The sequence below is a fragment of the Acartia tonsa genome, chromosome 6 (assembly GCF_053477335.1).
Source record: "Acartia tonsa isolate MP-2025a chromosome 6, ASM5347733v1, whole genome shotgun sequence".
NCBI lineage: Eukaryota > Metazoa > Arthropoda > Copepoda > Calanoida > Acartiidae > Acartia > Acartia tonsa.
In genome coordinates this window covers 16,034,989-16,049,071 of record NC_137265.1, presented here as the reverse complement: position 1 = coordinate 16,049,071, position 14,083 = coordinate 16,034,989, and the positions used below count along the sequence as shown (strand labels likewise).

At 34.1% G+C, this 14,083-nt stretch overlaps 1 protein-coding gene across 3 annotated transcripts in view; it reads right to left on the bottom strand.

Moving 5' to 3' along the window:
* Nucleotides 1-192: 192 nt before the first annotated feature.
* LOC145321971 (dnaJ homolog subfamily C member 2) overlaps nt 193-14,083 on the bottom strand; it is a 16,334-nt gene continuing 2,443 nt past the window's right edge. For all 3 annotated transcript variants that reach the window (XM_080163687.1, XM_080163688.1, XM_080163689.1), the window contains exons 5-23: nt 13,676-13,774; nt 13,269-13,351; nt 12,394-12,512; nt 11,890-11,980; nt 11,294-11,366; nt 10,989-11,069; nt 9,850-9,910; nt 9,379-9,458; nt 7,823-7,919; nt 7,243-7,328; nt 6,490-6,553; nt 4,716-4,800; nt 4,125-4,212; nt 3,396-3,454; nt 2,571-2,644; nt 2,254-2,307; nt 1,790-1,888; nt 1,234-1,325; nt 193-883 (exon numbers count right to left, since the gene is read on the bottom strand). In XM_080163687.1, the coding sequence (XP_080019813.1) occupies nt 811-883; nt 1,234-1,325; nt 1,790-1,888; nt 2,254-2,307; nt 2,571-2,644; nt 3,396-3,454; nt 4,125-4,212; nt 4,716-4,800; nt 6,490-6,553; nt 7,243-7,328; nt 7,823-7,919; nt 9,379-9,458; nt 9,850-9,910; nt 10,989-11,069; nt 11,294-11,366; nt 11,890-11,980; nt 12,394-12,512; nt 13,269-13,351; nt 13,676-13,774 (1,558 nt within the window). In that variant the 3' untranslated portion in view covers nt 193-810. The remainder of the gene's footprint in view (nt 884-1,233; nt 1,326-1,789; nt 1,889-2,253; nt 2,308-2,570; nt 2,645-3,395; nt 3,455-4,124; nt 4,213-4,715; nt 4,801-6,489; nt 6,554-7,242; nt 7,329-7,822; nt 7,920-9,378; nt 9,459-9,849; nt 9,911-10,988; nt 11,070-11,293; nt 11,367-11,889; nt 11,981-12,393; nt 12,513-13,268; nt 13,352-13,675; nt 13,775-14,083) is intronic.

Here is a 14,083-nt window from a genome sequence, read left to right as displayed (position 1 = left end):
ATTTTGTCAAACTACAACCATTAATAAACTTTTACACTTTATTTTTTATGTTTTCATACGCGCGCAGTGTATTGAATTCTATGCTAACAAACGACATAATTGTTTTAAAACTTTTAAACTCGATGCAGTGATAAAAAATTAGTTAACTTTTACAGAAAAGCTTTGCATATACACCAAATAAATAACAAAGTATTGCAAAATAACAATTTTATTTATAGGTATTTAACATTGTATCTCATTTTCTTAAGATTTTACTTAGTTAGTATCACATTTTTACAATGTTTCTGTATTTTAAATGAATATATATATTAATAGTAGACATATTCAATTAATTAATACAAAACAATTATGTATCATATTTTCGTAATATTGCATAGGTATACGGGAATAGGTTTCTAAAATATTCTTGCAATATAATGATCTCCTGGCAAAAATTGTAATTTATAATGAGAAATTTGACTTTTGCCAAGTGAAAAGATATAATATTTGGAGTACCCTTTCCAGCATGATAAATATTACGAAATACGATAATTAACTATTATGAATTTTATGATATTTTTTAGCATCCTAATAAAAAAAACCCAAGAATTATTATTTTTCAATTAACAGAAGTTTTGTATGCAAATATTAACAATAAGAAAAATATTGCAAACCATGCAAAAGTAAAATAGGGATTGTCCTATAAAATTAGGTATTATTTTTGCTAAAATGTAATATAAAATATTAGCTGTAAAATAAAAACAGCTTTATTAACAAAGAATAGAGTATGAGAATTCTTGCTAGCAGCTGGGAAGCGGTTGTTTTCGGCAGCTAGGATTTCTTGGCGGCGGCTGCGACTTGGGCAGCTTTCTTTGCTCTCACGATTTCAGCCAACTCTTTGTATCTAAAAAAAACACATTGAATTAGTTAAATTATCAACCATCAGACAACCAACTCTTTTAATTGAACAACTTTGAATTGAAGCCCTAACTGTGCATGGTAAGGAGTTTCACCATTTTAGGACTTCTACTGTCGCTGTAATGCTCTTAACATAGCAGTAAAATGTACAATTTTAACATCTTTACTATGACGACGAGGTGCTGACCTTGACTTGGGTAAAATATTTGTTTTAAATCTACTCAAGGGAATGGAACGAAATATGATAACTCGTTAGAAAATTTAAGTGTAACACTCTAACTCACTATTGACGAAATTTATAGAGTAGCTTCTGTACAACTAGCTATTGCTGCTTACCTTTTCATACAATCTTTCTTGCTTCTGCCTGGCAAAGCTTCGGCTATCCTATCCCACCTCTCTGGAGTTGAGGACGGGAACGTTTTCAAGGCCTGCAAAAAGAAAAAAATAAGGTTACTGCCCTTTCATTTATAAACATACAAAGAAGATTTAAAATACGAAGTTAAATTATTGATTAAAAAGTTGGGATATCAATAGTTTGGAACCAACCAATTAAATTTCATTGAACTCTCTTTTTGAACCAACGATTACGATAACGAGCAAATAAAACTTTACTTTAGGTATCAGTCAAATGTCGCTGGGATATAAGAGATAACACAATGGCCAATAAATTAATGTACATCCCCAAAAATTAAACTTAAAATTGCCCCTTCTGTAGATTACAGTTAGTGGTTGAAACGTTTGGACACTCAATTTAATAAACTAACCAATGAAAATGCAATTAAAGTCCATAAAGTTGTTAATCCAACGAATAAGAAATCGTTATTATTAAACTTTGGAGACTAGTATATAAAAAAAACTAACGTCGTCTCCCTCCCTAATTTTTTCTTCTAACCTGTTCTAGCAGTTTTTGTTCATCGGCAGACCACGGGGCGATATTGAGCCCCATGGCCTCTGCCGGCGTCTCTGTCCTCTGGCTAGCCTCGCTCTCAACCTTTACAATAAATTTTGTAGATAGATATCCATAATCAGTTAATTTGGACCGAGAAGAACATATACAACATAGTAGAAACAATCCGGCACTGTTTTCGGTTAGAACGTTTACACATTTTTAGTATAAACAGTCAGTTATTTTCTCGTATTCATTCGAATCCGGAGGATAGGAACCGGTTCTCATCCATACGAAAAAACTATGGTTAGCATCGTATTATATTCAGCTGTCTACGAATATAAAAATGTACAATCATAAGATTAAAACCAGTTTTTTAGCCGGTGCCTTCGGCACCTCGGGGCTAAAAAAACTAGTTTCAATCTTATAATTGTACATTCTATATACCTGCGGAAAGCCGTTTATATTACCTTAACATCCCGCTTCTGGCTCTGCTGGAGCTTGTCGAATGCCAGCTTGTTTACCTAGACAAGATAAATTAGTTCTTTACCTAAGAGAGCCTATCGAGCCCCCAATCTTGTTTTTAAAATATATTGAAAATACGGAGATTAAGGGGGAGAAAAACAAAACAGTAATCAACACCTTGCTTAATATTCATTTTTAGTGGATAACTGTCTATCTATAATTCAATAAGTGTTCTTTTCAATATGGCTTAGAACCGGCTTTAATCCGGGGAATATTAATAAGATTCGACGCCATACCTATCTACTGAACCAAAATAACTTACTTCTTCTTTCATAGAGCTCATGGCAAAGTTACCACTCTGTAGATCCTTGGCTTTGGACAGGGTCTCTTTAGCCTAGTAATTAGGAGTTTAGAATATAAAAATACGTCCAACAGTGACGTCCAAGCTTTTTCTTTAAAAGATTAGGTAAAATGAGGGGTTTCAAAGGTTTGAGAGGGTAATTTAGTGGATTTTTTTATGTTTTGAGAGAGGGGGGAGGGGTAAAATGTGGGGTTTTAAAGGAGTTTAGACCTTGGACGTCTAAGTGTTGACTGATTACTAAAAGGGAAGTATATTTTTTAGTGATGGGAATCCGGATCCGGAATCCGAATCCGGAATCCGCCCAATTTTCGGCCAATTTTGGAATCCGAATCCGGAATCCGTTTTTTATAGCGGATTCCGGATTCTAAATTGGTAGGCTAAAATTACCGTCTTTTTTCTTACAACTCCCTTGTTAGAAGGCATAATGAATTCTACATAACAAATTTTGATAATTACTAATGTGATGTTAATGTTTTAGTTATGCTGGAAGTCAACACTTTAAACAAATCAAGGCTTCAACCAAGTAACATAGTGATAAATTAACGAAAAAAGCTATCCCTCTGTGACGGACGGCCTTTTAAAATACTGCTAGAATCCGGAATCCGCAAGAATCCGTCACTTTTTTTGACGGATTCCTTCAGAATCCGGAATCCGGCCCAAAAATTCGACGGATTCCCATCCCTAATATTTTTAAATATCAAAGTGGGGACGGGGAATAGGGGTTATTTAAAGTACACCTAGAAACCTCTAGAGGTTAGTTTTACATATTTTATTTTATATTTTCCTGACGCTTAATTTCTGGAGTCTGAGTGTGTTGGTTGATATATTCTGCGACAACTTCCCACCTAAATAAAAAACAGGGGTGTATATTCTACATGGGATCCCCTGCTCAGGAGGGGGGAAAAAATAAAAAATAAGTGGTTGGAGGGAAAAAAATGTAAAAATTAAGAAAACTGAAAACATTTTTTCCATTCCCCCCCCCCCCCCCCTACTTGGTGAAAAAAACCTTTAAAAATGTGTGGTAGGAGGGATAAATTAAATAAATAAAATGTTCTTTAAATACTTTTCCATTTTCCCCCTACTTGGTGAGAAAAAACTAGAGAGGGAAGAAAAATAAAAAAATTTGTAGCAGGGGAAAAAAATAAATCTTGTGCAGAATATACACCCCTGATAAAAAATAAAACAATGTTCACGCGTTTCATAGTAATTTTAGAGCAAACTGTTAGTCCACAAATTGTGTTTTGAAGAAAGGGATCTTAAGGGATAAGACAAAACAATTGACGATAAATTGGTAACGTCCCTAATAAAAAAACAAAATTTCCCATCATTCTAAGGGATTTTTGTTCGACAAGTAGCTTTTTGCAGATTTTTTTTAGATATTTCCCCATATCTTAAATTTTTAAAAATCAAATTTACACTTTCTTCTGGATTTAATAGAAAAATCAAAGTTTTAAATCCAACCATTGCGAGATATTAATATAGATAAAACTGTGGATACCAGTAAAATCTAAATACCTTTTATTGGTGCCAGCTGGAAATAGATTTACAGCTTTAACCAGCAGCTGCAGTTCGTCAGAGCTCCAGTCCTTGCCAGCTGATTTACCTAAACAGATAGACAGATAGTTAAGGGCTGTGATAGACAGCTGTAGCTAACTATGGTTCTAGTCCTTGCCAGCTCTTTTACCTGAATAGCTAAATAAAAACAGCTGTTGTCTGTTATGTGCACACTAACAGACATTCTGTTACTTTTAAACAAGGATAAAGAGGTTTTACAGGTAACTAAGCCGGCAAATCCCAATACCTGTGAAAAGAGATGGACATAAACACGTAACAGAAGCATAACACATGTTAGAAAATGTTGACATTAAGGTAAAAGAATAGAGGGTACGAGCTATATGTAACTTTGCTCCCGGGGTGGCGACCAGGTGCCGGCTTTCAATTGGGTCTTTGAATATCCGCGAATAGCTTCGGAAATATAAAAACAGCCAAGTCGCTACAATTGAGCAGAAAGCAATATGCAAGCAGACGAAAAAGATTCCCACCACTTGGGCCAGGCAGTTATCTGGGTTAAGCATATATAGTTATACATTTATTGTTTTAACATACCTTTCTCAACAGAAGTTGTTGTAGAGGTTGCTAACATATCCTTGTTTCTTTCTGCTTCTAGGCGGGCTTTTATAGTTTCAAGCTCCTAAAAGGTATGTATATGGTGCATTATTTGCCAAATGTACCACTTTTCTGCACTAGCTCTCCGATTTTGTTAATACTCTATATTTTGGTCCGTTGGGTAATTCAAGGATGCTGGATGGCCAAAAAAAAGTTTCAGAGTCCCTGGATGTCTAGATATCTAGCTATCTATGAAGGTAGGTAACAAAAATTTAAAAAAACACCCATTTTTTCACAATTTTAAAAATTAATTTTTTCATCAATCTTACATCTAACCTATACATTTTATACACCAAAATGATCGTTTATTCATGTAAGAAGCTCATATAATGCTATTTTGGCCAAAACTCTAATTTTACAGGGTGTCCAACAAAAAGTGTATTTTGGATATCTAGCGTAATACCCAAAATACCTGTCCGAAAAAAATCATTTTTTTTTGGCTTAAATCCTGTGTTTTATCTGTGGGCATATGTGGTATATAACGGTTCGGAGGACCCGGGACTATAAGGTTGTCAAATTTCATTTTGGAACACCCTGTAAATGTGATTTTTGTGTCTGTAGAGCTAAAACTTGGTCCAAATTGGCTATTTTTTTTCAAATTACTCTAATATGTGTCTTAGTATGTTTGGCCATAGTGTTTTCTGACCAGATCAATATTTTCCTATTTTTGGACACCCTGTATTTTCAAAAAAAGAGAAAAAAAAATTTTGTTTTTAAAAATTTTTTTTTCTATTTTTAAGTTACTTAAAACTGTCATATAGATACAGATTTTGACTAATAACAATGATATTTGCCTATTTTACAAATTTTTACACTTTTGGGACGCCCTGTGCATGTTTTTGAAAAATGATGGTTTTTGTCCATTTTTGGGAGGAAGGAGTCGTTTTAAGGCCATAGACTATTTCTTCATTTTTGTAGAACTTTTTAAGATACATCATTTGTTATTTATGCAAAAAGCGCAAAAACCGAACCGTTTTGCCGTTATTCACTGCCAAAGGCGGAATTTTTTACGTTTTTTGCAGTTCCCGAGGATTTAATGCGCATTTTAGGTAGGAAGATGTTGATTTTTCAAGATTACTCTGAAATACTTTTATTTAGGAAATTTAATTTTCTAAAATTCATATTAAGTCAAATTTTTTGTGCAGCTAACCATTTTTCGTCGAGATAGATTTCAATTGTTAAAACAAGAAAATGAAGTGTATATAATATAAATAATTGCTATAACATAAGTAATATAAGAAACATAAACCATGTGCATTTGAAATTCCTTTTGACAAAAATCGGTTGGATATACAAAAATTTTTACTTCACATGAAATTTAGTAAAATAAAATGCCTAAATAAAAGTATTTTACAGTTATCTTGAAAAATCAACGTCTTCCTACCTAAAATGCGCATTAAATCCTCGGGAACGGCAAAAAACGTAAAAAATTCCGCCTTTGGCAGTGAATAACGGCAAAACGGTTCGGTTTTTGCGCTTTTTGCATAAATAAATAAATTTTTCTCCCCTACTTGGTGAGAAAAAACTAGGGGGGGGGGGAAATAAATCTTGTGCAGAATATACACCCCTGTAAATTTCATACAAAATTGCTAAGGTTTGATTATATTTGTGATGGGTAAAGTTGGCGTAAAACTTGTTTTGTCCTGCAACTAAATGGAAGTGGGTTGTGGGGAAATTTTCACTTACACATATTCTACAAATAACTTCAACATACCTTAAGGAAGACTTCTTTTGGAGTTTTACTGTTTGTGAGCTCATTGTTGAACTTAGTAATCTGGCAAACAACAATATTAATACTTTTGAATAATGATTTTCAATTGGATTAAAGAAATTCCAATGAAAAAAGTTGTGGTAACAACTAGGGTTGGGCCGGATACTTTTTTGGTCGGATACCGGATATCCGGCTGATTTCTAATGCCGGATATCCGGTTCCGGCCGGATATCTGACCAACATTCGATATCCGGCAAATAACCGGATATCCTGCCGGATAGCCGGTGTCAAAAGTCAGCCGGATATCTTGTAACCGGATAGTTTTAATATCCGGTTTCCGGCCGGATATTGAAATTAGCCGAATATCCGGCCCAACCCTAGTAACAACCATATTCTTTTCATTCGTGTGTTAGAATGTTGTTATATACTACATTAGTTTAAATGTTTCCATACAAAAAAAATTGCTTCAAGTTTCACCTTCATGTATAAAGAGAATGTTAGAAAAAAAATATATTTCCAGAGGTTGGTGCTTTAATAAAGAAATGCTGAATTGGCTTCTGAGGGGTTGCTGGACCACAAAATTCTAATTATTCTAAAGGATAAAATAGGGGTAAAAACCAAAAAGGTATTTCCTGTATTAGCAGATTTTATTAATTTTGAGAGATTTTTGACAAAAAATAATATTAGTAATTTTACTACCCTATAACTATTTTCTCCGAAATTTATGTTATGAATGTTTTAATAATGTGTCCCTGGTCAAATTTATATGTTGTACAGATGTTCTCAACCTCAGTCAAGTGATACAGGTTTTCATCAGGGTTCTCTGCAAAATTGTTATTTGCCTAAAAAAAATATTACTTAAAAATTATATTGTGACAAATGATGATTTATTCACTTAGCCATATAACAAGTAACATTATATCCATACTTAGCGCAGCAATAAAAAGAAACACATACTTAGATTAAGAAATAGAAAAGTTAAGTTGTAAATACAGCCAACAAATCATAAATGGCATTCTGTAAACAAGAAAGTTATACTTGAAATTTATGTTCCAAAAATTAAAATACTCAGAATAAAAGCAAATTCCTTGATAATTTTTAAGGATGTAAATTGCTTTAAGTATCTTGGAAGTAAAATTCATAAAGCTTAATCAACTGTGACTGGTGTTAAAGCTAGAATTAACAAAACTGGAACAGCCTTTGCTAGCTTAAATAAAATTTGAAATTCAAACAACATCTCCATAAAGATGGGATCCTGTCCCGCTTTTATGAAATGTCATAGTGACAAACGGTATACGCTATTTAGAGAGCAGCTATGCTACTAACAAGAAACTACCTTTACAAAGGTTCGAAGCTTCTCTCTCTCCGCTTTCATTGCCAGTCTAGCCGCGTCTTTAGCAGCCCTCTCAGCCTTCTTCCTCTCCTTCTCCAACCTAATACAAATAATTATCAGGCGATTAGTAATAAAATGCCGTTTCTCAAAGTCGTACGCAGTCATACGCAATGTTGGAAGGGTGACGCCAATTTAATATCTCAGTTTTCGCGATTTGATAAAAATTCATCTTTTTATCATAGCGAATAATATTGCAAGAATGGCTTTTCTCTTTTAGAAAAAATAGAAAAATCTCATATAGAAAAAAATTGCCACTCTTCCAACACATTGTGTATGACCGCATACGACTTCGAGAAACGGCAATTTATTTCTGATCACCAATAATCTAGAGACACACTCTCTAAATCAGCCATTAGAAAAACAGTAGAGGAACAACCCGGTCATACTATGGGTTAGAAAGTGTACAGATTTTAGTAAGAAAGGGTGGTTATTTTTTCATTTCATTCGCATTTCTTAGGATAAAGCTTTGATAGGTTTAATAATAATGCGTAAAAACTTCTCTGCTCGCCTAATGTAAAGCACTTGACAAAACATGTATTTTAAGTCAGCTACGAATAGTTGAATTTCATAGAATAGAGCTAGCTTTCGGAAAATTGTGTCCTTGAAAAATGTCGGCGCTGGTATTATGAGCAAGAATCGTCTATAACAAACATAAATAAAGGGTTGTCAGCTAGAATTTCCTTTATTAGTTTGACGAATTTTGAGGTTAAAAGGACCATCTATTATATCTATTTCTTGTATTTATTCGAAACGGATTTATTTCCGGTGGATTAGAACCGGTTCTCATCCATACGAAAAAATTATGTCTAGCATCGTATTCTATCCAGTTTTCTACGAATATAAAATGAACAATCATTAGATTAAAACCGTTTTTTCAGCCCGTGCCTTCAACATCTAGGCATAGACGTCCAAGGGAGGGGGGGGGGGTAATGGGGCGATTACCCCCCAAATTTTTTTTTATTTTACCCCCCCCCCCCCATTTAAAATTTACCCCCAACCATTTAGGAGGGGGTATTTACCCCCCCCCCCAAACAATTTTTTATTGGGGGGGGGGTAAATACCCCCCCAAAATAAAAAATCCCTAATAAAATTTGTTTGCGTGCTTTTAATACTAAATATTTAATAAAATTTAAATTACCCCCCCAAAAAATTTTACCTCGGGGATAAATTTTTTTTTTGGGGGGGGTAAACTAAATTTACCCCCCCCCCCTCCAACAGACTTCAGGGGGGGTAATTACCCCCCCCCCAAACAAATTTTACCCCCGGGGTAAAAATTTTGGGGGGGGTAAAAAAATTTCGGAGCGCTTCGCGCGCCATTTTACCCCCCCCCGAAATACGAATTACCCCCCCCTTAAATTTTTTTACCCCCCCCCCAAAAAAAAAGCTTGGACGTCTATGCATCTAGGGGCTACAAAAAAAATGGTTTTAATCTTATAATTGTACATTTTATATCCGCGGTAAGCTGTTTATAATACGATGCGAGAAAATACTATTCCTACCTTTCTTTCTCCTCCTTCTCTTTCTTTTCTCTTTCCTCTGCCTCTCTCTTTAATCTTTCCTCTTCTTCTTTCTTAGCCTTTATTTTAGAATTTTATGAAATTTGAGTTGTCAAAGTTGTAAATCAGCGATCTTAAGAGATGAGACAATGATTTAATTCAGTGGCGTGCACAGCAATTCACTAAAGGCTGTTAAAACATCAGTGGTTGATAAAAGGGTGAGGCAAATTCTACCACACTTCACTAATTAGATTATATAAACTGATTATAATAATTGGTTGAAAAGTTTGGACACTACTAGTTTGGATCAACCAATCAAGATTTTATAAAAAGTCTAAAAGTTTATGCACCTACGAATAAGAAAACTTAATTATAAAACTTAGGGTACCAGGAAAGTACCAGTTCAATGTCCCACCCTCCCTGATAAAATCCCTTTTCAAAATTTTGACTAAACTCAAAAGTTATAATTTCCTTGATGGCTTCGGCTTTAGCCTTCTTCTTGGCAGCTTTCTCGTCAAATTCAGCTTTCCGGAATCTAAACAAAACAAGAATGGTATTTTACAGGAACAACGAAGTGTAAGGGAGGTTAGAATGCAGTGGTAAAGCATGAAACACATAAAACAAGTTTCTAAATCATCTCTGTATATGAACCCAGAACACCCAGGCAACAAACACACTGATAAGCCTTTACCTGCCAGAAAACACCTGAAACCAACCATACAAAACTTCAGAAATAGCATACAACAACATCTTCCAATTGCTACAGAACATAGAAAAGCTAAACTGAAAGCTATTCACACATCTGAAGTTAAAAATACTCTAGAAAATCTTCCCCCAAATGACGTTTTGGGTTGCAAACCCCCTGAAATTAACAAAGAAGAACTTTCTCTTCCCAGACATGTTAGGACCCAGCTCTCTCAACTAAGATCGGAGGTGGATTCTTAAAAAAAAATTTCCCCACTAATCGCTTAGAGGGGCAAAATTGTTTTCGTGAAAAATCCTCCAAAATCACATAAAAAATCTACAAAAATAAAATAAAATATTATGTTCATAACCCTTCTATGATTTTGTTTAATTTTTGTAGATTTTTAATATAATTTTGGTGGATTTTTCACGAAAACAATTTTGCCCCACCAAGCGATTAGTGGGGCAAAATTTTTTAAAGAATCCACCTCTGGTTTTAGTCGCAAACTAAACTCCTGCCGAACAAAACTTGACAATACAGTTGAAGATAAGTGCCCCAACTGTAGCTACATTCCTCACGACACTGCACACCTTTTTAGCTGCCCCGACGACCCCTCAACCCTGACAGTTGAATCACTATGGACAAAGCCTAAACAGGCTGCTGAATTTTTCAAGCTCGACGAAGAAACTACCTGATAAATTTCAATATAAGACGCAAATTACATGTTTGTTGGCAGATGCATGTGACTAATCTGTAGAGGCTAATCAATCAATCAATCAAATAATTAAGTGGATCTTCAGCTTTAAACACAATTAACCTTACTACTTTAGGATAGGATTACTGGACAATTATAATTTTCACAGAATTTAATGATGCCATATATAATGATTTACAAGTCTAACAATGCAATGCAGCAGTATTTACTTACTTGGCTATCCTAGGATCATTTTTGTAGGCATTATCCACCAGTTTTCTTATTCTTTTCGTTTCATCCTTCTTTTTCTCCAATCTTCAAGCAAGGTTGCCAAGTTTAATTTTGAAAATTTTGATATTTACTTTTTAATAGGTAACTAAAGAACTGCTTGGTTTTGCTTTTATTATTGAGTTGTTGAGTAAAATTACAAATATATAGACTAACTTTATTTATCAACATATCTAAATAATAGTAACAAGAAGGCTAATAACAGCTAAAACTAAAATTGATAATTAAGCATAAAAATTTGACAACCCTGCCTTTGAGCCTTGTTAATTCTTTCAATCTCTTTTCTCTCCCACTTGTCTGAAGCTTTTTCCTTGTCCTCTTCATCTACAAAAGAAAGAAGTTAATTTCACATGTCAACGCCTCCGACTGTATATTGTCACATCATGTTCCCTCATCCTTGATGCAATGAATGGAGTTTAACTATTTCTTACGTCAATGCTTTCTGTTAACATTAACTGTGTATTAACTGCTGGCAGGCAGTTGTGTTGAGAATTCTGTCCAAGTAAAGTTTCACCTTCCACAGGATTCGCGCAGCCCTGCCTTTGTGCTGGCTGCATTCATAACAAATAGCTATACATATCTGTTTTAATATTTAACTTTATATAACCACATTTGACCTAATAAATATATTAAGAAAACATATTGTGTATCACGTAACTAGTGAATCTACTCTATACGCGGCCATATCAAGAGGTACTAATTGGATGTATAAAAGCCTTCTTTTGTTAAAAGCGAAGCTTCTGTAATATTTGAAATATCAGTAAGCTACTACAAAGGGTCAAAGTATTAAAGGTATTCCCTATAAGAGTCAAATAAATACCCATAAATATCATAATTTAATACATACCTAAGTAAGAGTATTCTCTCCAAGAGTCAAAGTCATACCAGAAGCTATAAAAATTATCTACATAGTCTCGACTAGATGAATCATCTCCCAACTAAAATAAAAAAAAATATTTAAAGATAATCAACTTTTTATTAGTAAAAGCATTTTTAATGGCCTTATTTTTAAAATCTGTTCTTAAGATTAAAACTGGGGTGTATAATATACAATACACTGTATATTATGTATGGCTGGCTGACCCTCCTAAAGAGGGGAGGGGGAAAGTAAACATAAGAGAACTTAAAATCTTTTTTTCCATTTTCTCCCATCCTTGCCCTTGGCGAAAAAAAAACTAAAAAGAATGTGTAGGAGGGGGAAAATTTTTTTTCCATTCTTTCCCTTTCCTTGCTGGAAAAACATAGGAGGGGGAAAAAATTAGAAATTTTGCAGCAGGGAAAAAAAGGAAACTTGTGCAGAATAAACACCTCTGAATTGTCTTCTCCCTCCACGATATGTAGAAATTCTTACCTTAGGCACCGGGGTTTTATTGGACCATCTTGAGTTCCTCTCGAAGACTGGACCAAAAAGTTTGTAAAAATCTTTTTCTTTCTTCAAATTTTCAGGAATATCATCGTCAAACAAGGGATCTAAATAATGAACGAGGTCAGAAAATAGAACAAAGCAGACATGAAATGCGCAGTTTTCGCAGAAAAACTGCTTATGATATCTTTACATCTTTCTTACAAGAGATGTTTTTATGCTAAAAAGCTGTTTAAAAGCATTCAAACCGCCATGGATATTATATATTTGATTATGCTCCAGGGGTGTATATTCTGCACAAGATATATTTTTTTCCCCTGCTACAAAATTTTTTATTTTTCTTCCCCCCCTTGTCTTTTCTCACCAAGTAGGGGGAAAATGGAAAAATATTTAAAGAACTCTATATTTTATTTATTTTATCCCTCCTACCACACATTTTAAAAGTTTTTTTCACCAAGGAGGGGGGGGGGGGGGTTGGAAAAAAAGTTTTCAGTTTTCTTAATTTTTACATTTTTTTCCCCTCCAACCACTTATTTTTTATTCCCCCCCCCCCCCCCGGAGCAGGGGATCCCATGTAGAATATACACCCCTGTTATGCTCTTTAACGACGAGAATGATGACAAGAAGTTTCAGCCGTATATCTTGAATAGTAGCTGAGAAAATTACATTTCTCCCATTTCTTGTCTTACGGAAAGACATTTGAAATTATAGAGTAGCTTCGCTAATTAAAATTTTATTGTAGTTTTTTAAATAGTAAAGAAAACAAAATGAAATACAACGAAACAGTGAGATTTTTCTTTTCACAAGGACAAACAGACACACATGCAAAAAGAGAAGCTATACAACAAAAAAGCTGCACTTACCTACGGAATCAAAAGCTCTTCGTTTCTGAGAATTTCCCAGAATCTCAAATGCTTTGGTGATACAGGTAAAGTAATCATCGTCCTGTTACAACAATTTTCATTTATATAATACTTGATAGATTTGTCCTATGGGTTTAAAACAACAGGTATTCTTGCACTTAGTAAAAAAAGTGAGAGTATTGGGGTCATTCATTTAGCATTATTCATTACAAGGTTGGCTTAATCTAGTGAATAAATAGCCTAAAACCTATGACTAATATGATGCTCTCATCAAAATTGGCATTTTTGTTCATAAATACTTTTTAGCACTTTTAATTCAAACACCTTTAAAAACTTTTAGATATCTAGAACATAACTAAAACTTGATTTATGGCTACAGAATTTTAAAAATGAAATGTTTATTTTCCGTTTTAACGTCTTCGCCGCCAGCTTTGCGTTTGTCCGGGTGATGTTTCAGTACTTTCTGGCGATGGGCTCGCTTGATCTGGTTATCAGTGGCGTTTATCCTTAACAAGATCGATTGTGTTCGTTTGCAACAACTTTCACATTAAACCGATGATTTCAGACAACCATAGTGTAAAAGTTGGGTGTGAATACCATCCTCAAAGAAAATGGAAAGCATAGGATTTGATTTTACCTCATTAGGTTTTAAACATGTTCATTTTTAACTTTTTTAAACAAGAAATTTTTGAGTATTTTCAACAAATTTACCCACAGTTTTGTTTCGACTTTTTAAACTTATATTCTGATTATTCAGTTTTGACACTTAACAAGCGTTAATGTTCGTTTGTCATACCGTTTCAGAGCTTTGCTTT